The following is a 27,760-nucleotide window of genomic DNA, read 5'->3' as shown; positions in this document are numbered from 1 at the left end:
GCAACTCTGCTCTCTCCACAAAGATAAAACGTTACTGCATCAAACACTGCGCTTCTCAAACTGGAATTAGGGAAAGTTTCTGTAACAAATGAGTACTTTTAAAGGAAAAAAATCTCAAGACCACACCACACAGACACTCCCTGAGTAGGAGTCAATCTGAGGAATGCACAATGATTGAAACAAACACCAACAAAAAAGGAAAATATCCCCACACACTGCAAGCATAATTCTTAACCTGCTCATAATGAAGCAAACACTTACCTTCCTTTATTAGGTGCTCGTAGATATCTTTGTCTATTGTCAAATCAATGTCATTGTATTTCTCACCACATTCAGATAGATAACTGTCTATGGAATCATATCTGGATTTACTGATTCTATAATGGTTGTTCTTCAGTGGCTATATAATTTAAGAATACAATATTTTAACAGCTTGTTAACAATGTTACCTAAGTTTTGCTCACTAATGACACTTATGTGAGAATTATTATCCTGTTTAAAAAGCCCTACAGCCTCAATTAAAATTATTCAAGCACAAGTCTTACATAGGCTTAACATAAAGCAATGCAAGAATCACGACTATTTTGTTTGCAGACGTATGTATCTGAGCGAAAAAACAGTCACCACACACAGACTAGAATTCTCTAAAAGTGGAAACATTGTCCTGATGCAATATACCATTACCCCAAGTACCTGGAAAGCATTATGATAACTATACAACACATACCAATACAGTTTCACTATGTGTTACGTTGTTGAGAGATGCTGTTAAAATGGGTATTCAAGAAATATTTCAAGCAGGGTTTTAAAACTATTTATTATTTTCTTACTTTCTATAATTTCTAAGTGTCTTGAATGCTAATTCCTACTCCGAGAAACTCCTTAAGGTCAAGTTCTGACAACTGCTCTTCTCACATAGTTCTAGTTGATACTACTGGATTACTCAGCAGCGCCAGCTATTTAACCCAAAGCAATTTTTGCTTTTTGGGCTCAAGCACAGACTGCAGAGTTTTATTATAGGGGGACTCTTTCAGCAAGCTGTGGGGAAATCAGTGGGATTTTAATGAGATTCCATATCTAACTAAAACCACGCATATGTTAATGTAAACTCTCCAACCGAGGCAAATGCTTACGCCATCTCTCACGTTTACCACAAAGACTGTTGTGTTCTCTCTCATTAGGGATTCTGATGAGCACAAGCAGAATTTGATGCTAAAGGAGATGTAATTTTTTTTGCCTGGAAAAAACTAGACCTGTACTACCTAACATTACTTACCTCTAGACCCCTCTCTTCTCGTGTTCTGTCGTCTACAGATGCTGAGATTACTCCCCAGCGACAGTCAATATCAGACACAAAGCCCCTGTAGAACGGAGATGCAGCACTCAACGCCATCTGCAATAAAACAGATGAAAATGAAGAACAAGCCGAGGAATCAAAAACAAAGTCAAACAAATACAACTGGAAAAGGAAGCTTGCTGGTCTGGAAGTTACTAAGGTGTATACTTCAGTTATTGTATAGCCAAAGGCTATATAAATGCCAACTTCCCATCTGCTGTCTCCAGAAAATGCCTTGGTGAGGGGTTAGTATCACAGAAGAGGCACTTGACGCCCTCCAAATTTATTATCTCTATAGATCAGCATATAAGGAACACAAAGATGATATAGATAGAAGTAAGTATTCTGCTCACACACTTCCAAGACTCTCAAAGTTCACCTGAAAATCATGCAATTTTGTTTATTTTTGTTTGGCCAAGCACCTTAGCGACACAGTTGGAACGTACCTCACTCGGAGCTGGGCCTGCTCACCAACACTACACCAATACTTGATTTTTTTGTAATACCTGTCATAAATATCTGTTTAGGGCCACGTGCTTACGAAAGGGACAGATTTAAACAACTGAGGCTGAAACTGTAACACAAGACCAGAGCTGAAAAATTCATCTTAAGGAGTGAGCTTGCCTTGTTTTCATGAAAAACTGCCCCAAAGGTGTTTCCAGAATCATTCAACAAGAGTCTTGTGTATGTGGGAAGAAAGGCAGAGGACAAAAGAGAGATATCATCTGACATTATCTGTTTAATGTAGTGTCAGTTGGACATTAAATACATTATACTGCTTATGTGACAACCTAGCAAGAGACTTGACAATTCTCCCAGAATACCAAGTTTATGAGTAGCACCCAGGGTTTCCTTTGACTATATTTTTTTACATGTAGTAGATTTTTCACAATGAAGAGCAAGTCTGTTACTTACCACAATGGGACAGATCGTGGCTAGCTGATCATAGAGATACCTTGCTTCAGAAATGCTGCAAGCCTGGAATGTCACCTGTTGGAGGAATCATAGAATGATAAGTTTGGAAGGGACCTTTAGAGATCATCTAGTCCAACCCCCCTGCAGAAGCAGGTTCACCTAGATCAGGTCACATAGGAACGTGTGGACGCAGGTCTTGAAGACCTCCAAGGAAAGAGACTCCACAACCCCTCTGGGCAGCCTGTGCCAGGGCTCCCTCACCTGAACACTGAAATAGTTTTTTCTTATATTGAAGTGGAAATTTTTGTGTTCCAGCTTCATCCCATTAGCCCTTGTCCTGTTGCTAGATACCATAGAAAAAAAGGATGTCCCAACCTCCTGACACAATCATTATCACCAGTTTCTATAATCGTAGCAAAATCCAGCCCTTGCTGAATTCACTGGTGGAATCAGCAGTGGATTTTTTAAATTATTTCAGAGGGTGGGGTAGGGTGTGTGTATGAAGGAAGAATAAGAGATTTGCTTGTGTTTCTTTTGTTTGTGTCTTCAAAACTGCAGCCACCATTCAATAAAACATCCAAAGTTAGAAAAAGGGGTGTGTAATAGCAAAAGTATTTCTTCCATATCTATTCTACAAGCATCTACAAAGAAAAAAAACCAACTCCAAACTATACTTTGAAAAAAACAGATTATTTACTTCTCTTCCAGAGAAGCACTTAAGTAAGTATGATTTCTCATCACTAGTTTTTGTCTTCTAGTGCTAGGGAGCCTGCCTTGGGGCAGCGTGCACACAGGATGCCTAGCGCCATTTCCCCTGACACAGTGATAGCCACCTTCCCTTGTATCTTCATTCCAAATCACGTTAAATCTGGTATTCAACCTGGTTTCAAGTCAGACATCCCATTACAGTAGAAAAGGCCATGTCAGTGTTCTCCAGAGGAGGGCTGCAGGGACCACAAGGACTGCAGAAAGCAGCACCCTGGAGCACAAGGCTCAGCAGGCATAGGAACATACGGTCTGCGTAGGAGCATCATGGTTTGTCCTGGTGTTTACAGGGCATCACCTCCCATCCCACCACTGCTGTGGGCTGTCCCAGTTGAACTCATCAGGACATTGTTTTTAACCTTGGGAATATATCAAATCAAGTTGTACCTTGTTCCTTGGGAGAAAAAAAAAACAACCCCCAAAGCAATTATGCGTACTACCTTACAGAAAACAGGAAGTGTTTTCCTCTAGTTAATTATCAAGAATTATCAGCTGATAAACAAGTAGTCACTGATAGCACTTCCCACCCTTGTTTTCATCCTCCCTTTCACAACAAGGCTACCAAATATATAATTGACCAGTGATTACAAGACTAGGAAATAGTAAAATGGTACTCCTTAAAAAGAAATGTAATATATTTTTAAACAAATTCATACAATGATTGAACAATAAGACTGTATTTCGTTTATTGGTCATTATGAGAGATAGCACAAAACAGGCCATGTTAAACTTGAACTCTTGTAAAACCACTCAGTATTACATACACTTTACTGCTTCATCAGATTTTCCCTAGTTTACACTTAACAACGAGGAATCACTCTTAGCTGTTGTCAAGAACATGTTATTTATCCAGTCTTTGTAGTTTCTCAATTTCAAAGGGAAGTGCTTTGATCGAAGTTATATCTGCCACTGCTGTGAACCAAGAAGAGCTTGGAGAATTTCCTTTAATCCCCTAGATTCTTAACACTTAGCCTTTTCCTAGCTCTGCCTCTGAAATGGCAGTGGCAACAGGCAGATTTGTATCAACAGTCAAATACATCGCTACCACCTAAGGCATCAGCCCCCAGCATCAGGTTATTATGATAAACATTTAAAGCAAATAGATTTTGAAAGGATTAATGCACTCCCAAGACACAGAATTTGCATTTAAGTAGAGGATACTGTTAAGGTAATAACTCAGACAAATGAATGAAAACAATAAAAAGTAGACATGTGTTAATGGGAAAAAACAAAGCCAAGAACGTCTCCCAGAACACAGTTAACATAAGACAGCTACCCCCATGAATTTGGTAGGTTCATGCTACAGGCAATGAGAAGAAGACTTCTTAGCAGATAGCTAAAAATAAGAACTAGAATTTTTATAAAGGAGGTCATGTTGTTTGTAAATAAAAAAGCAATTACACAGAACAAGAAAGCTAATTATTTTTGACATATTTCAACGACTTCCAGTCGTTCCTTGCTTTTGCTCTTCTAAGAATGGGTAAGAGGTAAAAAACCCAAAATGAATGACTAAAAAATCCCACACATTCCTACAAGACAATTCAGTTTCCATTCCCATAGTGTCCTTTGGTCATGCCTGAAAGAAGACCACAGTGAAAGATGACCTTTCACACTTGAAAAGTGCTGGAGGTTCCAGAAAAAGTGCTTGATCAAACAGGGTTTGACCAGTTTAAGAAATCCTTTCAGCAAGGCATCCAATTACATTTCAATATTTGCAGAAAATAAACTTAATGCAAGCAAGCAAGGCTGCATTTTAGACCAGATTACCAGGGATGAGATTAAACTTTATGTTTTATTCCCTGCCTTGCCACTGTGAAAATGCATCAGCTGAATTAAGATAGAGAAATTAGACATAAGGTATGTCTTAAAAAGGGAAGTGTTTAGGGGAAGACCGATGGAGCCAGGCTATTCTCAGTGATGTCCAATGACCGGACAAGGAGCAATGGGTACAAGTTGGAACATAAGAGGCTCCAAAGAAATATAAGGAAAAACTTCTTCACTGTGAGTGTGAGGGAGCACTGGAACAGGCTGCCCAGATGGTTTGTGGAGTCTCCTTCTCTGGGGACATTCAAAACCCACCTGGACGAGTTCCTGTGTGACCTACTCTAGGTGGTCCTGCTCTGGCAGGGGTGTTGGACTAGATGATCTTTCGAGGTCCCTTCCAAACCTTGAGATTCAGTGATTCTGTGAAAAGCATTTTACCTGAAGACAACAGTTTCCCATTCCAAAGCCCATAGCATCCATGTAGATGTAGTCTGGCTTAGCTGCCTTTGCTGCTTCTCCATCATCATTAGGAAACGTTTCGACAAATGGTGACGGTGTGTTCTTATCTTTAAATACTGTGTGGAAAATGTAGGTACTCAGTAACCCAGACCAGTACATTGAACAACTATTTTGAAAAAGAAAAAAAAAAGATGGGATGTACTCACTTGGTACATTTATCACAACCTTCTCTCCCCTTCGGTGCCGGATGTTTCTGGTCAGTGTACTGCAACAAAAAAAAGGGTGCTGAAATACATGAAAGTTTCTCTTTCACACAAAGGTTTCTACAGTTTATTTCTTGGCAATCCTCAGGGTTTCAGAATGCCAACTTTCTACTTATTTTTAAGCATTCTCATCCAGGACACACTATTTCCTAGTTTAAGATGGACTGTAACAAACACAGCACTAATTTTTTTCCTCAGCAAAGTCAGGCTTATTTTTATGGGCTTCACAGTACCATGCTGACAGAACAGGCAGAAGTAAAAGGCTACTGACACGAGGAACACAAGGGCAAGTAAAAAGGCATGCTGAATTTTTAAACTGAATGAATTTTCCTTCTCCCAAGTCTCACCTTACTGTGAAAATCCCTCTCAGACTACATGCAATTCATTGCGCAAGTTACTGAGTATGCTGAGAAGTTGCTGTGACATACCTGAGTGTGAGCTGGATTAACTGTGATGGAAGTGATTAGCCATGGGATTTCGCAGTAGCATCTTGTCCCATAATGGTGTGAACTACTATATAAAGTTACTTGAACTTAACAGCTTAGTCAAATTCGCTTTTACAGAAAATACATGTCATCACAACCATGTCTGACCAAGTCCTTTTGATACCTGCAGCAACTAGCCACACAGTTCTCTATTCCAGTAATGTCAATAAGTTGCAGGTATACCTATGATATTGAGGCACAGAAAAATATCTGTCTTATCTCATTCACACTCCCCAAATACTCTTACCTAAATCGAGGATGTTTATTGATGGCTTCATCTGGAAAAAAGAGGGACTTTGAAGCTCCTCCTTCTACTGGCGTTGGTTTATATTCTGGCAGTGTAAACCCGGGACACCCTAACCTGTGTAACACAACAATGACAGCCAAGCTGTAATGAAAACAGACTGTGATTTTAAAAACAATCAGATGAGAAGAGGTTAGGATTTCAGTGGACAAAGGAATAAAAAGAGATTTAGAGTGTTTTACTCATGGTAACACTTGCATGTACTGTGAGTACTTCAAAGCACTTTTCAAGACTGTTAAGTATGCATATGGAATTGCCAAAAAGAGGTCTTAGAACAGTTGCCATTAAGAGGTCAGCACTTGCCAAGAACCAGCTTCTGTGGTTGTTAAAACAGAGTTTTTTCTTTTTTTTTAAACCACTACTCTAGGATTGGACAGTAAAAAATGACCTTTTCAGTGGCTGAAGCAGGAAAATTAACAGCAATATGCAAAGCATGCACACACATTTTAGTGTGTTAGCACCCACCATTAACACTGACAGGTAGCTGCATGCTTAAACAGTTTCTATGCAGGGTACAGATCAACACTTGATTGCTGCAGTAATTTATCCAGCTCTGCTCACAACAATCTGCTCCTGTTAAAAAGGTATATGAACCAACTCTGGAAGAATTAAGAGGTAGTTTCAAGTGATACACACATCCCAAAGTCTCACAGCCATTTGCGATTTTGGAACTCTGAAAAACCCTGTAAATGGAGTCTCAGTGCTGATGAGGCCACACCTTGAGTATTTGAATTCAGTTTTAGACCCCTCACTATTACAGGGACATTGAGGTGCTGGAGCATGTCCAGACATGGGCAACGAAGTTGGTGAAGGGTCTGGAGAACAGGTCTTATTAAGAGCGGCTGAGGGATCTGGGGATGTTTCGCCTGGAGAAGAGGAAGCCGAGAGAAAACATGATCACTCCCTACAACTACCTGAAAGGAGGCTGTAGCAAGGTGGGCGTTGGTCCCTTCTCCCAATTAACAAGCGATAGGAGAAGAGGACATGGCCTTGAGTTGCACCAGAGGAGGTTTAGTTTGGATATTAGGAAGAACTTTTTCACCAAGAGGGTTATTAAGCATTGGAATGGGCTGCCCAGGGCGATGACGGAGTCACCATCCCTAGAGATATTTAAGAGTTATGTAGATGGGGTGCTGAGGGAATTGGTTTAGTGGTGAGCTTAACAGTGTGAGGTGACTGGTTGGACTTGATGATCTTAAAAGTCTTTTCCAACCAAAATGATTGAGAGAAACATAATAAGCAAAGAAAAATTACAGCTATTTGGTTTTAAAGGTAAGAGCCACTCAAGTAAATCAGAATACAATCCTCTCCTTTGGAACCTTCATTTTAAGAGTCATCTAAAACAAGAATGAGTAGGATTTCAGTACAATTGAGACAAAGGATCATTTGAGAAATTGGAGGGGAAGTTGCCAAAGATAATTTTTTGCACAGTATAAAGGACAAAGACTGTGCTATCTCAAGAGGCTCTAATATTTGTATGTATAAAAAGTGAGCTGATACAACTACAAGAAAAATATTCATAATACCGGGAAACATATTTCTGGAAAAATATTTATGCTCCATATGTATTTCACTATTGGTTTCTTCCTGGTTTAAGTACACAAGCTGTCCTACAGAATCTAAACCCAATCTCACAACTCAGGTAAGTGCATCACTCCCATACTCAAGAAGGAAAATAGTTTTCTGGTCCAGTAGCGAGGGCTCATACATTTAAGACCTAGGTATACTCATTTAGCTTCTAAGCTAGTATTTTTTTTAGTATTTAAGCATTTTCAGGTTTGTTCATTTTGAACACGTCTACTTCTTTACCTTTTGTCAGCACTAACAAGTTTTTTGTCTTTTCAGATACATGGATTTTTTTGAATAAACAAATGACAGTTTATTATGGAATGTTTTTCACTGAAATCTAATGTATTGCTCCTACTGTGGTATAGAAAGTATTTCTCTAGATCTACAAAGCCATGAAGAATTCCTCTCCCTCTACTCTTTGCATGACTGAGTCTGAAATGTTTGTATACAAACTCTGTCAAATGACATAATCTATTTGGACGGCTGCAGGGTTCCATAACACATCAGAACTACTTAAATGTTTGACTTCAAATAAGCTCTTTAAAGTAATAAGATATCTAGTATAGCTCCCATAAAGAGGAAGCATATTTTGTCAACAGTGTTGTTAAAAGAGCAATTATGGGGCACAACGCAGGCATTTTGATACCTCAACTTCACTGTTAAGTCACGTTTTGTACTGTTTCTGCTCTCAGCAGGAATTTAGGGCCATTGCATTCTGTACTATACAAGAAAGCAGCCAGTAAGGTCAGCTGCTTCTCTTCCACTGCAGAGCTATTTTTTTCTTTACTGTGTTAAGCCTATCTTCATCCAACTGACCAGGCTAGTTAGAATAGAAAATCCCTGCCTAGAATTATGTTTGAAAGGAAGGTCACAAAATATAATTTCTCCTAGGTAATGAAGTACATCCTAAACTTCATTTCAAGTCTCTTTAAAACAACATAAAGGAGGAAATCTAGCCTTTGTAAGGCTGTTACAAACCTAGGAGAGGTTCACTCCCTTCTAGATTCAGTAAGTATAGTACTACAGAAGTTTTAAGTCTTAATTTTGTAAAGATAATCATATTCCTGTTGTACTGTTTTCTCCAAGCCACCAAAAGAAGTCTGCATATGCTGTAGTGAAAACATAGCGGTAAAAAATAGACCAGGTTAGCCATGTTTCACAAAACTGCTATTTATGAAGATCAAAGGTTGCAAAACAGGTTAAGAGAAACTTTACAGAACGATTTACCACATCAACTCAAGATGGCAGACTATGTTATGAAATATTCCAATATTCTCTCCTAATTGGAAGTAACCTAAAAATATAAAATATGCTTATTTGTTTGTCTCGCTGTAATAAAAACGTTTGGAAGCACAACCAGAACATTAAGTACTTGAACTGAGTTGTATTTTGCTCTATTTCAATGCAAACACAGCAATACACCTCAGCAACCATCTCACCTTGGAAATGATGTCACAGTGCAAACAGCTTCATTTTCTTTGAGCACAGAAGCGGCCTCTTGCCGTCGCTTCCTCATGTTGTCTTGCACAGTGTTGAATTCAGACATGGTTCCCCCATACGGCTGCCCAGGTGTCCCCTCAATCATGTAACTTCCATATTCTGGTCGCCAGAGTGTTGGGTGGCTATAATGAAAAAACAGCCTCATTTAAGTATTTCATAGAATCATAACTTCAAAAAAAGATAGATTACTTGTGAGACTTTCAGAAATAAACACAACTTGCAAGAAAAATCTCCTGAAGTTGATTACTTGGTAAAGTATGTATCTTCCAATGCATTTCACTGCTGGGAAGGAGAGATAAGAAATTAAGGTGCAGTTTGGCAGTAGAGGTGTTGCTGTATAGTGCAATAAGTAAGATTCACCTAATGTCGAGTTGCAATCATCTCTTGAGCTTTGTTTCTAGAGGTTTTCATGGAAACTGAAAAATACAGAATGTTCAACTACTTCCACAGTACAAGGCAAGGTGAAAGTTATGGTCAGTTTCTTCTTTCTACTGTCTGTGAATACCTAGTCCTGTTTCACAAATTTATTAGGTTAAGAAATGAAATTAAGTTTGAGTGCCCCTGAAAAGTAATCCCTTCTCACCCCCTGGTGAAGCCATACCATTTCTATGGAGCACACTACCAGATGCAGAGCCACATCTTCCCTACTGTTCTTCTGGCACTAGTTTTGAACCTAAAAGTGAAGGGATTCCTTCTTGCAGGCTTTCAATAGTCACTCTACCGAGGAAGACAGTCAGGGAAACCTTACTGCAAGACAAGGTTAAGGTACCTAGAAAGAAACAGACAGGCCCAGGACACAAAAGCCTTTCACTGCAAGAGCAGAGTTTCTCCACCTTCTTATAAGCTGTAACCTACTTTTGGCTCTCCTCAGCCACAGCAATTTGCTGTTTCTGGTCTCATTTTTTTGCTCCCACCAACTGAAAAGCAATTCATGCTTCTTTGGCTTGTTGAAGTAGGAATATGATCCAGTTACTCCTGAAAATGCCTTGGGAGAGGATGCGTAAGAAGGGCCTTGCCATCCTTACACCTACCTTACTAATCTGACACACACACACACACCCCCGCTTTATGGGGCAGGAGAAGTGTAGTTTGTGGTTACTGTGTATACACAGAAAACAAAACAAATACCCAAACTGCAACTTGTGGAGGCTCAACACTACACAAAGGTGCATGCACTGCCTACAAGTGTGCTCACTATCTCCCATGCAAGGCAAGCGTGCTCACAATCCTTCACTTCCAGCATCCCAGCTTTATCTGAAAACAAGCAGCATCTGTGGCTTACAGTATTACTAACAGCAGACTTGAAAGTGAAGCCAGGTATACATAATTCTGTTTAACAGGAAGGTGATTTAAAAAAAAAAAAGAAACAGGAAACATCTACTCACTTGGGGTTTATCTTCTCCCCCTTTTCTTGCAGTGTTTGAAGAACCTCTTCACCGCAGAGCACCAAGCGCACTTTCTTATTCTCATGGTCAAATTTTACTAACATATATTCCACCTTGTAAATAATAAAAACAAAATAAACAATTAAATGTAAGATTTTGCTCATGCAAACATATTGGCACATCATTTGAAGTATCAAATGAAAAAAAGGGATATCAGACTGAACTTTATAGAAGCTTAGAAACCATCACTATGAGTGCAGTAAACAATACCAAAGAGGATGGCCACATGCTTATTTCATCTTGAAAAAAAACTCCTTGAAGTTGCCCTTGAAATTTTCTCCCCCTCGATTTCCAATTGTGGTTATTTGGCAAAAAAGATACCCGAATTTTTATTTGCATCTACATTACCTTTCAGTCAAAATAAAGAATCAAAACCCTATGAAAGATATTAACCACAAACACCTCTGTCATCCCATGAGTTACAGTCTCTGCTGCTAACAAAATAAAACCCCAAAACACCATCTAAGAGTCATTCTACAAACAAACATCCATTTACACCCATCACTTTTTGGACCACAACAGAATGTCATTTACACCACAGAAAGCCCATTGCTGCTACAGACTGCAGCAGTCCTGCTTTTAATAAGCTCCAGCTCTTGGCACAGCACTGGGATTTTTACCCCTTCTTGGTTCAGCTTTGCTGCCATCTTTTCTTCCCCTCCTGCCCAGTGACATACTTTTCTCCTTGCCTTTGTCTCAGGCTGTAACCCATGCCCAATTCCAGTGATCCACATCTGGAAAACTCAATCCAACAAGCCCATGCTGCATCTGAATACTAGAGAATACTGTTACCTTAACAACAGCCAAACCTGGAACACCTTCATATCAAACTTTGCAACATCTATGCATATGTGCCTTCAAAGATCCCCTAGGGACTTCTAGAGTGCCACAGAGTATATAACCTAACAGCAGCTTGGACCTTATAGCCCTTCGATGCTTACTGATACAAACTATGTGCTGACACCTACCTGACACCTTCCTAAACATGCTGTTTAGGAAGCGAAAGACAAAGCGGTCGAGTATGATGTGTCATCTGCCACATAAAAAGTCCTCCTAAGTGGAAGGAAATGCATCACAAGGGTACTGTCTTTGAAAGTCTCCAGCTGGATCAGTCACTGGTGATATGTCCTTTGACAACCCTTTGACAATGGTGCTGGAGGCTTTCACACCACTGAGACTTTCACAGTTCCATTAATCTGTAGTTAAAAAACCATCAGGTTGCATTTCCACAGCTAGAACTTGTCAAGAGGTTTTGCTCCTCGGTTTTGTTCTCCAAGATTGCCTAGACCAGCATCCACCAGTATTTACCAAACACCACTGCTAACAGCCCCAGGAGTTGATATTCACATAAGATGCCCATGATAATAGTTACAGCATATTAACTCGTGACAACTTCTATTTACTACAGAAGTCTGACACATCCAGGAAAACAGAGTGCCAAAACGGGGAACTTGTACGTGCATTTGTGGGCTTCAACGTACTTTATATGCTTCAGTGTTCGTGGAAGTTATTGCTAGCTACTGTGACAAAGAATATAATCCTCCACTGGGATTTGTGATTAAATCACAAGCAGCATTATCCAAGAGTCTTTGTAATTCTCCAAAATCTGATTAGACACAAACTCTGGAGGGACTCATTCAGCAGTTACACGCATTCTTTGTACTTTAAGATAAAATTTTAATCCCCTGAAGAAAAATAAGGATTTCTAGTTTCTCTGCAAGACAGCATTTCTTTGTGTAGTTATTTTATGGCTACCATGTACTATGCCACAACGATCTACGTAACTACAGAAGACAGTCAACCGGAACACACTCCAACACATTCCAGCACCAATTTACTTATATAGTACTAGTCCCTCCAGTGACACCATGGTTATTGCCAATAAAAAGGGACTTTTCTTGCATCTCCCAGTTTCCTACCATAACCAACATCATTATACCCGGCCTAAGCTAGAGCAGGTGAGCAAGCACACAGTTTTTCGAGTCGTACAGTTGGAGGCATGAAGGTGCATCAGGCCCACTGCTCACTGGGCCTCACACCATAACGTTCACCAGGACAGGCAGCAGAAGGGAGGGTAAAGGAACTGTACCCGTCCTCCACAGACCCCAAAACTGAACATTTGTTTATGCTACATGAATGTGTTACTGCGATTAGTTTCCTGTCTTAAAAATCCCTCTCCAACTGCAAAACTCCAAAACTGCAATGAGCTGGTAGTGTGAAAACTGCACTTCTCTATAAACTGTATTACAAAAAGAAATAAGCCGAAAGTGTGAAGAAACATTAAGCCAAGAAGGCAAAAATCCAAGAAACTAAAACATTTCATAATCCAAGCACAGTGCTGCATATATTGTATTTATGCATCTAGCTTTAGAAACAACTACTAGTCTTGCCTCTGGAAACATTGACTAAATCTTCAAAGCTGTCTTAACACACAGAAGATTTGCCATTAATTTTAATGAGAAAAGAAAAAAAACTTCAGATGACTGCCAACAATTCCAGTAACCCACAAAGTATGTTGCCAACAGAGGGACTGACTGAATGGGCATCCTTAAAGAATTTAATTTAAGTTCATCAAAAGATTTAGCCTACGGCTAGAAAGAGAGAAACAAATTCAGAGTTCATACATTTTTACATTTAACTTCAGATTGTCACTTACAGACTTCTCACATACTTTCTCTATCCACAATAAAATTCAGAGAATTGCAGGCAAGCTGAAAGCATCAGCATGCCTGGCAGAGCTTCAATGGTCTGCAAGCTAAATAGGCAAGGTTTTGTCCAGTATTCATAATTCATCATTTTGCCAAGCTCTTCAGAGTTCGCTTTTCTCCCTAATTTTAACTCATCTCTCTAGTAAGCAGTAAAATATATGTCAGGTCAAATTACTGATGCAGACTGCTGTCAAACAGTCTTGCTAAAAGTCAGCCAGGTAATGCTAAGAATGGCTTCCACGGTAAGAAACGCAGCCACTCTGGACCCACGTGCCCAGTCAGTGTTCTCACCCTGCACCAAACCCTCTGCATCTCTATCCTCTGTCTGGCACATGCTGCAAGACTGCTGAGGGCAGGAGGACACCTCAGCTTCTCCCTGCAGACAGATACACCCAACATTGATTCAGTGGATGAAGCTCTCTGATCATCCCAGGTTTGTCTTGCACAGTGCAGAAGCACCGTGGCACCTTACCAGAAGAAAGAACGACAGTTTGGTCACCAAGGTTTCAAAGTAAAAGCTGTAAATCCACACATATACACAAAGCAAGTCTAAAACAACATTGTTCAGAGTTACAAGCTTAAAAAAAGCAAATAAATTCTCAGTTAAAGCAAATACTCTAACAGATCTATCCATGAGCCAACATCAAGAATAACAACTATTCTTTACAGGCTTCTTTCCTCTCAACTACCAACTTGCAATGTACTGCATCTACACCAGCTCTGCTCTTCTACGGAAGGAGTATGCACCATTGCTGGTAGGACAGCACACAGAATGATGTTATCTCACTTGTCACAGTTATTTCTCACAGCTACAAAGGAAATTTCCATTATGTTCCATTATGGCAAAGAAAAAGTAGCTCTCCATATAACTATTGGTCAGTTAATGCATTATTAAAATATCATGTATCATTAAAATGACACTCTACAGGACAGCAAAGCTTCAATAATCTGATTGTTCATTAAAGAACCTGTGCCACAAGCTTTTAGCCTTAAGATGGAAAAAACAGATTTCTTCCATAGGGACACATACTTCTGACAGATGTAAAGCACAATACTTAACAACTTTATAAATACAGTTGCTTTCTCGCTGCTGCTGTGATAATGTGCCTTTAACAAAAGCTTTACTGGCCTCTACAAAGGCAAGTCTAAGCTTTGACTAAGCAAGTTTCAGCAAAAACAAGTCTGGAAGCATTACAGATGCTGGTTGCCCTATTTGTATCAGAAAGTCCACAAACTGTGCAGTGGCACAAGGCAGAGTATATCCACGCTCACTGGATTACCATGGGTGTCCTCTGCCACTAACAGCAGAACCAAGATTCAAATATATTTTCCACAATGCTTAATTTTAATCAAGCAGGTTGGAAGTAGCCAATCCAAGCAAGGCAACATCTCCAGCTCTAACTTGCAGAAACAGTGCCCTAAAAACAACACACAACTAATGTTTTTTATTACATTGACAATAAGCAAAAAATTAAGAACAATTATGCCACATTAAAGACAGTTAAAGAAAACAAAGAGGATTCAGGGGCTCATCTCAGTCAACACAGAGGTTTAAGTGCTTCTGCCTGTTCCCCCTCCCACTCATCAACATCAGGGCTGCACATTTTCTTCTTCTGCGCATTATAACATGTGACTAGAGGATGTCCTGTGCTGCATGTAACACAAACCAGGATGCTGGGTTATTGAAAACTAAAATCTAGGTTGCAACCATTTGCATGCTTTTGAAGAACAAGATGTGGCACATTAGGGAACAAAGCATGTCTGCTTTAACTGCTGTACCATATAACAGCTGAGGCTAATATAAAAAAAAGAACAACTCAAAAGACTAGGGTAATGTTAATTTTAAATTTCTGCAGCAAAGACAACTTTAAGTCAGTCATTTATGAATTTTTAGATTTACTACAGAAAATAACAAGATCTTTTGGGTACAACTATATTTTCTGTTCCACACAGGCTAGATGATTTTGTGGATGAGTAAAAGACCATTTATTCAACTGTGAAACAAGATGCTGCAAGATTTAACGTGCCTCTTGCATCAGAAAGTAAGAAGAAAAAAATTCCCGACCAAGAAACATTAACAAAATCTTTCCTGTACTCACCCTTCACCTCCTCTTTTCTTATACTGTAACTACAACAAGGTGTCTACACAGCAAGAAGAGGAAGCAAAAGAGGAACTACAATAGACAACAATCCTGTGACAAGACCATAGCAACTCACTTGACATCCACAGAAGGAAGTTCGCTGTGAACAGAATATTTACCAGTAATTTACAAATTGTTTAAATTTACAAACTTCTCTAATAAAGATTTGAGACTAGGAAGGAGGAAATCAGTGTACACTGTGGGGGCTGACCACTAGGACAAACTGCAGCTTGTTTAGGAAAAAAAACCCCAAAACCAACAAAAACACCCACCCTTCAAACCGGTTGCCATGAATTGCAAAATTAGCTTTTGAAAGAGCATCTCACTCTAGCAAGTCCTGCACTGTCACATGCACAACACATGCAGGGGCAAAGCTCACAGTTAGGTCAGTGGTGCTGCACTAAAACCTGTGTGTACTTCATCACACAAGAACTGAGTAGGAGGGAGATAAAGTAAAACAATCAGTTATCAGGGAGATTAATACATCATGCATGTTTTGAGATCTAGAGAGTTTAGATGTGTATCAGTTTAGATTTTCCCTGCCTTAAAATTAAAGTCAAACAGACAAAGCACTTTCACCATAAGTCAAAGCATTCAGGGAAGGAATAAACATGAAGACTCTTCAAGGCCACCTATCTTGTTCAAGTCAAGATTCAAGGAGTTACATTTGTATGCATTAGTGTACTCATTTTAGAGGTTGCATACATACACTCAAGGCTGTCAAACAGCATGGATTGACACATTAACATCATACCTTCAGACCCCACCCCAGAAATGCCGCTATGATAAATAGCAGGTGCAGTTACAAAGGCACTAAATCTGCTTGTAAATAAATAATGTCACTGTCCCTTTATTTAGCCAAATCAAGGTTGGAGAGAAAGGATGAACAAGCAGACACGTGACAAATAAGCAAATCATTCACGAGTGCTGCTTCCCCCTACACGACATGCAGGCAAGTACATCGATTAAGACAGCTCCCATTCAGACGCATCCACACATGCCATGTTTGGCAGGGGGCCATCAGGAGGAATTTCTGCATGAAAGAAATTATAAAATGCATTCATTTCAGGGAATTTTACTGGGGGAGGGGCAGACTAAAAGTGATTGTCTTAAAATGACAAGAGCTCAAACATAAAAACTGTTTTCTTTAAGATCTTGGGCTACATTAGCTTTATTGTAAGCACAAGATACCTAGGAAAAGCTTTAAAACAAAGCAATTTCTGCACACTGGCATACTGCAGCAGTGGGTGCACAGTGAGGATGTTGAGAGCAATGTAATACTGATGATGAGTCTGTATAATGATCTGGCTGGGTTGTTTTTTTAAAAAAAGATCCATTATTGGCAGCCATGAAAGCACTTTTTTTTTTGGCTTAATTTGGATTCTGCTTTATTGATAACATACACAGTAAAGAGCAAATTAGACATTTTCAGATGAACATTAAAGAAACCCCACGAGTCACTTGACAAACATCTAAATGGTTTGGACAGAGGGACATACATCTTGCAGCACATGGATTTTAGAGAAACCATAACAAGCTGCCTATTCTTCTTGTCTGTGTGAGTGTCTATCTTGGCTTCAAAGCTATCATACAGCATCTTGTTCCACAGGACATCTAGGCTTTGTAAAGTAAGTAATTATCTTAAAAGGACATCTGCTGCTCTTCTGTTCCGTTAGGTTAGTCAAATTTCTTGTAGAATGAGAAAAGAACACCACCTTTCCTGTACACTGTGATGCTCTCTGAACCTGCTGCTACTTTTATCAGACACAAGTCCCTTCTTATCTCTATTTGAACATATTTTTGCATGCAAGTACATGTCTCTCACCAAGCTTCACTGTTGTCTTTTAGCAATGGGACAATCACAACTTCATCTGTGTATTTTAGGCACAGTAGCTGTACTCATTTTATGCAGCTAGTGAGCTAGATTCACCATAGTTAAAAAATGCCCTAGACTTGGCTCCTGTTTTAAATAGGTGAGCTTCTGTGTGCATCTGAATCCAGACCCACTGCTTTAAGATGCAGCAGTTATTTTAGCAGTCTGAAGTAATGTTGACTGCAATACAATATCATTGATTGTATCATTTGCACATTGCTACTGTCTTGGAAAAAACCCCAGAACATACAAGGTGTCAAGCATCTTCTAATCAGAAGCAACACCTTTCAGACATTCTAGTAAGAAGCTCTAGTCTTTCTTCCTGCAGCATCTGAGAAGGGCTGCTTTGCTTCTTGCATGAAGAAGTTCTGAGGAGGAAAAGTTCATTTTAATTCTCATTTAACTTATTTACAAGGTATAATTGACAAAAAATAATGGATAAAGAACAAATAAAAAATACAGAGAAAGACTAAAGGAAGATTTAAAAAGACTCAGAAAGAGATAACATGCAGAATCCTTCCCCCCCTCAATTAAGCCAGGAAAAGCTCAACTTGCAAGCAGTGCAGCAGCACATTTTTCACACTGCCTCACACAGTTCATTATCAAATCTATTTTAAAGGCATACAAATTTCACTTCAAGTTTGCAGGAAGAAATCAACTTTATAAAAGCTGAAGACACTTATTGTGTGCTAGGTCCCAACACTGACAGGAACAAGACTCATAGAGAACAACAAAGCGGTCATTATGTCCAATTACACTAAACAAGGCTGGGCAAGTCAGATTGACATTTCACTCACATATACTTTCAAATAAAACTGTCACATTTTGCCCATGCTAACTTTCTACCTCTCTCCTCCTGAGGAGAGGGGATCTCCCTCCAGAATGCTTTTCTCCACATTTTCACATGCTGAAATAGGTCTGCCTTACTGTTTATTGTTTCTCTGTCCTCACACGTTTTCCAGCTCTTCTTTGCTTTTATTGTTTCTTCCTAGTCCAGATAAGTGTTCAGCCTGGAGAACAACTAATCTGGCCCATTTAACAGCAGAACAGACCACAGAAGACATGCATTACATGTATGTAGTTATGTGCAAAATGTCATGATTTGCCCCCCCGTGTGCAGGCTCAGCACAAAGCGATGCCAGTTAGCTGAGCCAAGGGCCAGTCATTCCACTTCCCTGATGCAAGTGTCTGCATTAAGCTGCAAAGTGAAATTTAAGCAATACTCATCAGCTATGGGAATGCAATCAGCAGATGAAAGGCACTGAACAACACAGGCGATCAGTAATGCACTGGCACAAAACAAAGCTTTTTGGGACAAAAGCTCAGAAGCAGCTGAATAGGCTTTGCCTTACTCTCAAAAATCCTTTAGATTCTTCTGCTACCACTAACACTGGCCATGCTACACAAACTAATTGTTTCACACAGTACCTACCAACTCTACTGCAGTTTTAGAACATCGTACTGGAAAGCTGCAGTTTTGCATTTGCTGCAATAGAAAATAAACTTAACGATCACTATCTGCAAACTCAAAGATAAGCATACATCATTGGATGGAAGAGGAGGGAGAAAACATAGGGAGATGGTGAGACTGTACAAGTTAGCGTGACAGTCTCATCAACAGATCTAATTGTTGCCCAACTTTTGTGGGCATTAAGGTAAACATAATAAGGAGGGGGTTGATGAAGGATAATGAGTAGTTCAGTGTTTTGTATTTTGGGAGCTGGGAAAACTCTTGAGAGTTGGGAAAAGCCAAGCATCAACAGGGAGGCAAACTGTCCGTTTTAAATGAGGCAGGGGCCTAATTAAGAGGCAAACGACCTTTACCTGCAAATGCAGATTCAAAGAGATCTTTAGAAAGGATTTTAAGCAAGTCCTATTCTGTGCTACACTTGCATTCATAGGCCTTTTTATTTTTAATCACTGCAAAGATATTATGGGTTTGTAAAATGAAGTAAAAACAGACAACAGCTGTTTGGGTGAACCCCTTGGTTCTAAGTCAGGAGTTAACTTCCAAGTTTTTCTATTCTTGACTGCCCCCTTTCCTCTGGCAGGCAAGATGGACGAGAAAGTAACTTGGACCCCTTACTACTAACCCTGCAAGCAAGGAGATAGCAGACTTCTCAAGAAGTGGCAGAAGTGGTTTTGACCTTTCCAGCTCTTTACTCAGGGGAGGATGGGAGCACTAGGGAATGCTACCCTGCAATGCAAGCTGTGATGCTGCCTCACTCTCTTAAAAACAAATGCCACCATTCTGCTTCATTAACACTTGGTCTTAACACTTTTCTGTGGCTAAGAAACAGAAAGCATATGATCATTTCCCACACGTTCATTCCCTGAAAACACAGGGAGTAGAGGCCCTAGGAAGTTGCAAGCACCCAAAGGATCACTCCAGCTCTGTGAATCTTACAACACACATCATGAAGCGGAGCCCTGTCAAAAAAAGATCCAAAGCAAAGGCTGGTTCTATACTCACAAGCAAACAGAGGATTTCTTTTTCACAATGGCATCAGCTAGATGGGGACATCAGCTAGATGGGGACAGTCTTTAAAGTATTTACATCTGCCCTGAAAGACAAACTCAGTATGTGGTAAGAACGTTGAGCTTTTTTCCTCATAAGCATTCCTTAAAAATGAAGTAAAAATATACATCCTTCGCCAACCACAGTCTCAGAAACATCTCTCAAACACAGATGTAATTTTGTTTATTCTGATTTCATCTCTACCATTACGTAAGGGTTATCATCTTTGTCCCCGATCTTTATCTTCAAGAGGCTTTTAAAACAATAAAACATCCTCAGGCTATAACTTTATATATGAAGGTCAAAGTGCACAAAAGGCTTTTTACAAAAATTGTCAAATGAGTCAGTTGACTCATCTAGTTGCATGTAAATGTGGTGCCACGTTCTAATCATTGAATATTTGAGAGGAAAAATGGAACCCAAATTTACTGCTTTTCCCACTGTCTTGCAGCACAGTTGAAATAAGTTGTAGACACGGAAATGTGTTCGTGTTTGAATGACAAGAGCAGACTGGCAACAAGTGTCTGGTACATTAGCACACTCCTAAACACTGAAAAAACACCCAAACCATTGCTTAACACCATAGGAAAAAGTTAAGTTGCCACATTTGAGTTTATTAACCAATGTTAAAATCAGAGCTAGATGATGAACCAGATTACCTGCCCTTCTCTAAATGTTCACAGGCATTTCAAATACGGCTCTTAACTCCTTATCAGAATTATGGCTCTAATCATACTGCTTTTAAAGTTCTACCTCTTGCCACACTGGACACCACCAGTGTGGCAAGAGGCAGAACCACTAAGTATAAGTATACACCACTAAGTATAAATATTTTCTTCAGTATGCTCCCCTCACCAAAGGAAGAACGAGGCTCCTGTGGTGCAGCCTCACCATACAGCTAAGCTTACCAAGTGACTAGCTGCAGGGTGCAGCAGAGGCCACTTCTGCTGGTCCCTTCCCTCCACAGGCTGCTGCTGCTACTTTTTTAAGCAGAGCTTGCTGGATCTTGGAGTGAAACAGTGGATGCTCTGTTGAGAAAATGAACCACTCTAGAAAATGAATGTGAGAAGAGTTTTCTGCTGCGTTAACTTCTTGAACTCACATAGCCAGTAAGAATGCAAGGAAAACCAAAGAAAGATGAGCTCAGAGCAAGAGGAGAGAAGCTGAACCAGCTTGCTAGCGGATTAACATTAGCTATCTTATGAAATCTCACTCTAAGCAAGCAAGGACAACTAAAATGTAACACCTGTTTAAAAAAATATAAGTGCTCCATCTTAAATATTAATGGGAAAACTTTCAAGCTAAGTCTCAGAGCAAAAGGGAGACTCTGTGTTTCTGAACATAAGACTGTGAGGCTCTTCTATCAGTGTAACTTCAGTCATACAAGAGACTGGAGACCACAGAGACAGCAAACAGTGACAGATAAAATTTAAATTTCCCAAGTTCATGTCACTCTGGTTGCAAAACCTTGCAGTCTAAACCAGACATGCTAGCAGCATCATCTCCTTCACTGGGCAGATTTTAGTAGCCAAGCCCTCACTCTCTCCTCTTGAAAGCAGCTCCAGTGCTCCCATGCTTGCCTTGCACCGTTATGTGAAGTATGACAGCAATCCCTTAAAAAGAAGGACAGATTTTAAGAAAGTCTTTCAGGGTGCACAAGAGGAACAGGATTTTCCTGCAGCAAAGAGCATTTGCGAATGACTGCTGTTAACATCTGGATAAAGTTTTCTCACTAATGCTTTCGCACTTCCTTTCAGAAACTGAAAGTGAGACAAAGATGTAGTGGCCAAGCCCTCCCCACTGCTTGCTTCCTACTCTGCTCTTTCAACTTCCTTACATTCACATCACAGACACCTCTCCTAGTGACAAACACTGGACCATTCCAATATCACAGTTAAGGACTGTTTCTGGTGAAGCATATGCAAAGCTACTCCTCCTCTCCAGGGAAAGCAGGACCCTCAGGTACAGGAGGGAACCTTGGCTCCTTGAAGAGTGTGACATAAGAGCAGATTTGCATGGCAACATGCCTTAAAGACCTGTGGATTAGAGTTATGGTTTTCAGGCACAAAGCACTTGTAGCAAAGTTCAAGCCATGGTCTGAGTTGATCACCTAAATCTTTGCTCTGAAGGCAAGCTGACTCATGCCAGCCACCTAGAAGACTCGAAGTTGGAGCAAGGCTTGGCCGGTCCTTTTCCACAGGGACATGCCAGGATCATGAAGGGACCTGCTGGGTGGCAAGGGGGCTGCCACTACAGAACCCACCTGCCCACCTCCAGTCCCTGCTTCTCTTGTTCCCCTCCCAGAAACAGATTCTGGGGCCGAGGTGGCCATATCTCGGGGTTTAGACATACACGTGCTTTAATCAGACCTCACTCTAGAGGAAATAAACAAACCCACGACAACTAGACAAGGGCTGTCAGGCGTCACCGCTCCCGGGAACGCAGCTCCCCAGGGGCCGCTCGGGCGGGCTGGCAGACGCCTGATGGAAGCACTAAAAGTTGTTTTAGCGTTTAAAAAACACAAGGTAACACCGAGGGAACCGCGCCGCGCAACCAGAGGCGGAGCGAGAGTGTGAGTGGGGCAAACAAAGCGCCTCCGGGCAGCCTGAACTTTCCCCGCTGGCCGAGCAACCGCGGCCGAGCGGCTGGACCCGCTCCCGGGCGCGGCGGCGGGCAGAAGCGGCGGCGGGCAGAAGCGGCGGCGGGCAGAAGCGGCGGCGGGCAGAAGCGGCGGCGGGCAGAAGCGGCGGCGGGGCCCGTGCCGCAGCGCAGGGGAGCAGCGCGGCGCCCACCCCACCGCCACGGCGCCGGCGGGAGGGTGACGGAGGCCGCGTCAGGCCGCGCCGCAGGGGTCTCACCTCGTCACCCCACTTGAGGACGTCCTTGTGGCGGTCGCGCAGGGCACGGTAGATGTGGAGGAACTGGAGGATGCCATGCTTCCGCACGTGCTCCGCGTGCCGTCGCGTCTCCTCCCAGCTCAGCGGCGAGCCCTGCGACAGCAACCCCATTGCCGGCCCGCGGAACGAAAGGGCAGCGACGGCGAGCAGCTGAGCTGATCGGAGTGGAGCGAAGCGAAGCGAAGCCTGCGCGGCTGCGGGTGCGCTCTGCGCCGCGGCGGCGCGGCGGCGGGAGCCGAGCCCGGCGCCGCACGTGACGGCGGCGGCGCGTCAGGCCGTGACTCAGCACTTTCCGCCGGCAGGCCCCGCCCCGGCCGGCGCGGGCTGTGGGAGAGCGAGGCGCTGCCTGGCGGCCAGGCGGCCTCGGCCGCCACCGGCCTCCGCTGCGCGCTCACAGCGGCCGCGGGGATAGCGGGGAGCGAGGATGAGCAGCCGGCACGGAGACGGGCGCTGCGGCCCCGCTGCATCCCCACTGCATCCCCGGAGCTCGCCCCAAGCGCGCAGGGACCGCGCGTCCCTTTGCCGCGGAAGGCCCGCGGCAGGGGCGGTGGGAAAAGCGGCCTCCTCCGGCCCTAGTCCGGCCCTCACCGCGCCACTGGATGTGGGAGCGGAGGAGCAGGAACCAGAGGCTGCTGGCATCGCGCCTGCCGGGCTGGCCGGGCCGCGATTCATGGTGGGATAGGGACCCCCGAGTTACAAAGCGTAGCTAAATAAAGACACTAACTGAAAGGTCCGAAAAGGTGGGTGTTGGCTGGAAAGCCGTTGTATTTATTGCTGGTCAGAGCACACATCTCACCCGAGGTGCTTCGAGTGGGTAGAGTGAGAGATGTGCCTGCTCGTGCTGTAGAGCTCACATGCTGCTGTGCCAAGACAAGGCCCAGCTAATGGAGATGTTAGAAATGAGTCAGTTACCTGAGGGGAATCCGAACAGTATTCATCTTGGGAAAGAGGAAGCAGGGGCATGTCAGGGTGTGCATTTTGCATTTGATACAAAATAGGAGGACAGCCTATCAGTACTACTTCACAGCTCTAACTTCTGAGAAGCTGAAATTCACAGTGCCTGAGCCCTCAGTTTCATTACATTCACAGGGATCTTTCTTCTTAGACCCTGGGGACAAGCATGGCTGGCATGCAGTAGGATTGCATAGCTAAGGGTTGGAGAGTTGGTAAAATATTTAAATTGCGGTATAGCCCACTAATGGATGACTGTACTATTAGGTATTAACTGGATGAAAATAATGACAAGAACTGCGTAACTGTCTTTCTTCCAGGATATGAGATGCCTCGAGGATAGGACAAGCTCCCAATGCATTACAGTAATAAATCTGAAATCCATTAGTGGAACATATCAAATATTCAAGTAAAACCACTCAAAATGTTTTATATCTTGGTTATTTTTTTAATGACCCAAGTTTCTACACAAAGGGCAGCAGTGAGAGAACAAGAACAGATAGTGACCATTATAATTAAAATTACAAACATTTCGTTTATAATCTGCTGCTTTTAGGGGCTGGTGACTTTTTGAAAACTCATATTTTTACCTGAAATTGTAATGGCTGATCTAACTGAAGGCAATGATGTTGTCGTTAATCTGGAGACGGCCTGTTGGGTTAGTATGAGGGATAAGGAAACAATCTTTTAGTTTAAAAAAATCCCCTAGTCTCTTTCATTTCTCATGCTTGGCAACAGGAGACTGATGAGGCATATCCCTTGGGCAAAAGTCAAGTTGTACTTTTATTTTAGATCTGAGAGGATGAAGAGGCTTTGTGCATTGCACTGCATATTTGAGGAGGGTTGCACCAAAAGATCAAGGTTGAACTTTAGTGCCACCACACTAGCATCCAGCCTCAGGTTTTTCACAGTTTTAAAGTTCAGGCTTGAGCCCCAGGAGTGACAAATGTGGCCAAGTAGCAACTAATGGCTTTTCTGCTGGCTGTGTTAACCCTTTTCCTTCTCTTGGTGAAGTCAAGCCTGGTTTTGGAACAAGCATTATTCTATCAGAGCAAACTTAATATTGTCGTCTTAGGAATCTGGGCTAACCCATCTGGGTTATTTAGGATTCAGCTCCCAGTTCACTTGGTTGACAGTGAGAGGACTCTGTCAACGAGGGATGTTTGTGCAAGAATTGCTTATTTGGTATGATCTCAGCGCTTTTGAGTATGCTGCTGTGGATAATTGACTGTAAACATTTCCAGCAACATACACAGAATTTCCCAGCTAAGATCAGCTTTATTACAACACAATCTGCAGTCCATGCTCTTCAGCTGACCACAAATGCTACTCTTTGACCTGAAATTCAAGGGCACGTTTTCGGTATCTGTCTTTTTCCGTGTTTGAACTTGTCTCGTTTTTGTGATACTTCAGTGCCGTTATCTGCCCTACTTCCAGTCCTGTGTGCTTAGTCTTATCAACTATAGACCTAATACATTGTTTATAACAGAAATCCAAGATATTTTCCTTCTGCATGAGTAAAACTGATAAAAATGTAAACTCTTTGTAGTCTTTGGCATAACAGCGTGACCAGTCAGCTGTGTTTATGAGATGTTTAGTGTCTTCAGCTGAAGCCTTTCTCTCCTTAGTTCTGCTGTATCTGTGGCTGTCTATAGGCTTTTTCCTTTGCAGGGGACTGTGGCACAGAGGAGGACTACAAGCCCTTCTGGCGCTGACAGCATCCCATCCAGTAGCGTTCATTTGTGCATCACATAAAATAGGACTTCAAGATAAACTGCCATGGGATAATATCTGCCTACATGCACAGTGTTGTGTAATTGTTTCCAGTACACTTATTATCATGTATAATTACTTTAGTACACTCGATATGGAAAAAAAGCTGCTATAAGCATGCAGGCAGTACTTTGGATTATATGACTAGCTTAGCTCTGTTACCAATATCCCCAGCCCCACGACTTGATTAAATTCTCTGGACAGTCCAAAGGAAACTCTTCTGGATTCAACTTGGAAAAAAACAAGATTGCTAGAAAAGCGTTGTGTAGAGAAGAAATATCTCATCCTGAAAAACATCTTTTGCCTAAACTTAGCAACATGGTGGAATTTCTGTAAGAGTGGACTCAGACAGGAATCCCTCTTAAATGCTTCCTTTGCTCAAACAAGATCTGTTTCATAACTAGGCCACTTTATTATTTCCTTATCTCTTGAGTAGCTGCCTTTCAGTCTCAAGTAGGGACTGTTCCCCATTCCCGAATCAATATCTATCAATCATAGAGCAAATTCACATTTATTTGGGAAATGTGACCAAGAAGTGTGACTTTAGTACATATTCAATCTGATGGGGTTTTTTTGTTTGTTTATTTTGTGATTTTTTTCCCTTTGTGTTCAGTTGAAGCAATTAGAATAATTGCTGTCATTAAATTGTACGCCTAGTTAACCAAATACCAGCTTTGCTTTTTTTTTGTGTTCTCCGTGCTCTGTTTAAGAACAGAAACAATAGACAAGCCTTGCCTTGTATGAAAAGGAACATAAATTGTCTGGTTCAAGTTATTAAAAGGCAACATTATTTTTTTACAGAGATGGAAAAATTGCTTCCAGGTGAGATTCAGCTCTTTGCTTACAATAGTGTTGATGCAGCATGATAACACCCAGAAGTGTCTGTGCTAGGAAAAAAGAAAATATTGTAAAAAATAAAGATGTACTGAAGTTACCAAATCACAGGAGATCTTACAGATCCTTGCCTTGAAAGTTGTTGGCTGTTAGCGTGTAGATCAGCAGGGATCTGTAAGTGCTTTACAATTGGAATAGTCAAGGGAAAAGGCCCCTGCACATTTAAGTTGGAGACAGTAAGTTTCTGGGAGGAGAATGTCACCTGCAACAGTGAGGAGCTGCTCTTAAAGTTCTCATGTTCCTCCTCCACAGAGGATAACTCACTTCATCTTTTGTGTATCTACAAAGCTTTTCAAATCAGCTGCCACTAAATCTAAATAGAGTATCTTGGCACTTTGAGAATATACCTGCTGGGAGAGATGAAAGATGAATAGACTAATGTGTGAGACCACTCCTACAGAATCCTTTCTTTTACTGGTAATAAGTAAAAAGCAGATGTCTTGTGATGAGGCTGTTATTACAGGGAAGGAAGAAAGGCCTGTTTTCCTTCATGAATCATCTGTGAAAATTTTTAAAGCAGCATTGTTCAAGGTGATTGTCAAGCTGACATTGCTGAATGTTGTGTTATTCTCTGAATCAAAAGAATTCAGATAGAAAAACCCACATTCAAAGTTTTGGAATGGTGTATTTGGTAGGAAAAAAAATTGTCAATGTTATAAAATTGTGATGCTTCCAGGCAGATCTCTAATTTATGATGTGCACCTGTTGTCCACTATAATTGACTCAGGTGTCCAGCAGATGTGTTAACTGCTTCATTTTGAGTGAGGAGGCTTCCAGGCATTTCCCGAGGCACTGGAGAGATCTGTGGTCAGGCAGTTATTTATTGATGCAGCGATTCTTGCCAACTAGCAATTTAGATTAAATAATCTGGTTGAGGGGGGAGGGAGGAGTCACGACGCTGAAAAGATTTGAGTGAAAGGTCTTCTGAAGGATCTTCAAGTGAAGGTCTTCCTGCTCTGCAGTGAGGAAAAAGACTGACAGACTTACTCCAGTCAAAGTTATAACACTGACACTCTCCAAGCTAATTTCTCAATTAATGTATGAAAGACACTGTTGTAGCTTCTCAGTGTTGCTTTGAAACATCTTTTTCTTGCTGTCACCTGATGTGTAGAGATGGCTGTCACAAGTCTGATGAGTGGTGCATTTCTAGGGGTATTTTTTCTGGGTTTTCTCATTCATACAACTGGTTTTGAGGATTGG

The 27,760-nt window shown here is 41.5% G+C and overlaps 1 protein-coding gene and 1 long non-coding RNA gene across 3 annotated transcripts in view; one reads left to right on the top strand and one right to left on the bottom strand.

The window, feature by feature from the left end:
* Window positions 1–23,193, bottom strand: part of GCLC (glutamate-cysteine ligase catalytic subunit) — a 32,429-nt gene extending 9,236 nt beyond the window's left edge. Inside the window, exons 1-10 of one of the 2 annotated variants that reach the window (XM_061989586.1) lie at window positions 20,954–21,073; window positions 20,001–20,091; window positions 10,746–10,858; window positions 9,300–9,482; window positions 6,235–6,348; window positions 5,446–5,504; window positions 5,219–5,355; window positions 2,252–2,326; window positions 1,277–1,393; window positions 262–400 (exon numbers count right to left, since the gene is read on the bottom strand). In XM_061989586.1, the coding sequence (XP_061845570.1) occupies window positions 262–400; window positions 1,277–1,393; window positions 2,252–2,326; window positions 5,219–5,355; window positions 5,446–5,504; window positions 6,235–6,348; window positions 9,300–9,482; window positions 10,746–10,849 (928 nt within the window). In that variant the 5' untranslated portion in view covers window positions 10,850–10,858; window positions 20,001–20,091; window positions 20,954–21,073. Of the gene's footprint in view, window positions 1–261; window positions 401–1,276; window positions 1,394–2,251; window positions 2,327–5,218; window positions 5,356–5,445; window positions 5,505–6,234; window positions 6,349–9,299; window positions 9,483–10,745; window positions 10,859–20,000; window positions 20,092–20,953; window positions 21,074–22,903 lie in introns of those variants that run through there. The other variant, XM_061989585.1, reaches the window with a different exon arrangement.
* Window positions 23,194–23,728: 535 nt separating this feature from the next.
* LOC133624910 (uncharacterized) lies at window positions 23,729–26,332 on the top strand. The gene is made up of 2 exons (XR_009818187.1): window positions 23,729–25,255; window positions 25,565–26,332. It is a non-coding gene; the product is annotated as an uncharacterized LOC133624910 (long non-coding RNA).
* The last annotated feature ends 1,428 nt before the right edge of the window (window positions 26,333–27,760 follow it).

Source organism: Colius striatus, chromosome 2 (genome assembly GCF_028858725.1).
Source record: "Colius striatus isolate bColStr4 chromosome 2, bColStr4.1.hap1, whole genome shotgun sequence".
Classification (NCBI taxonomy): Eukaryota; Metazoa; Chordata; class Aves; order Coliiformes; family Coliidae; genus Colius; species Colius striatus.
This window is presented reverse-complemented; position numbering and strand designations above follow the sequence as displayed.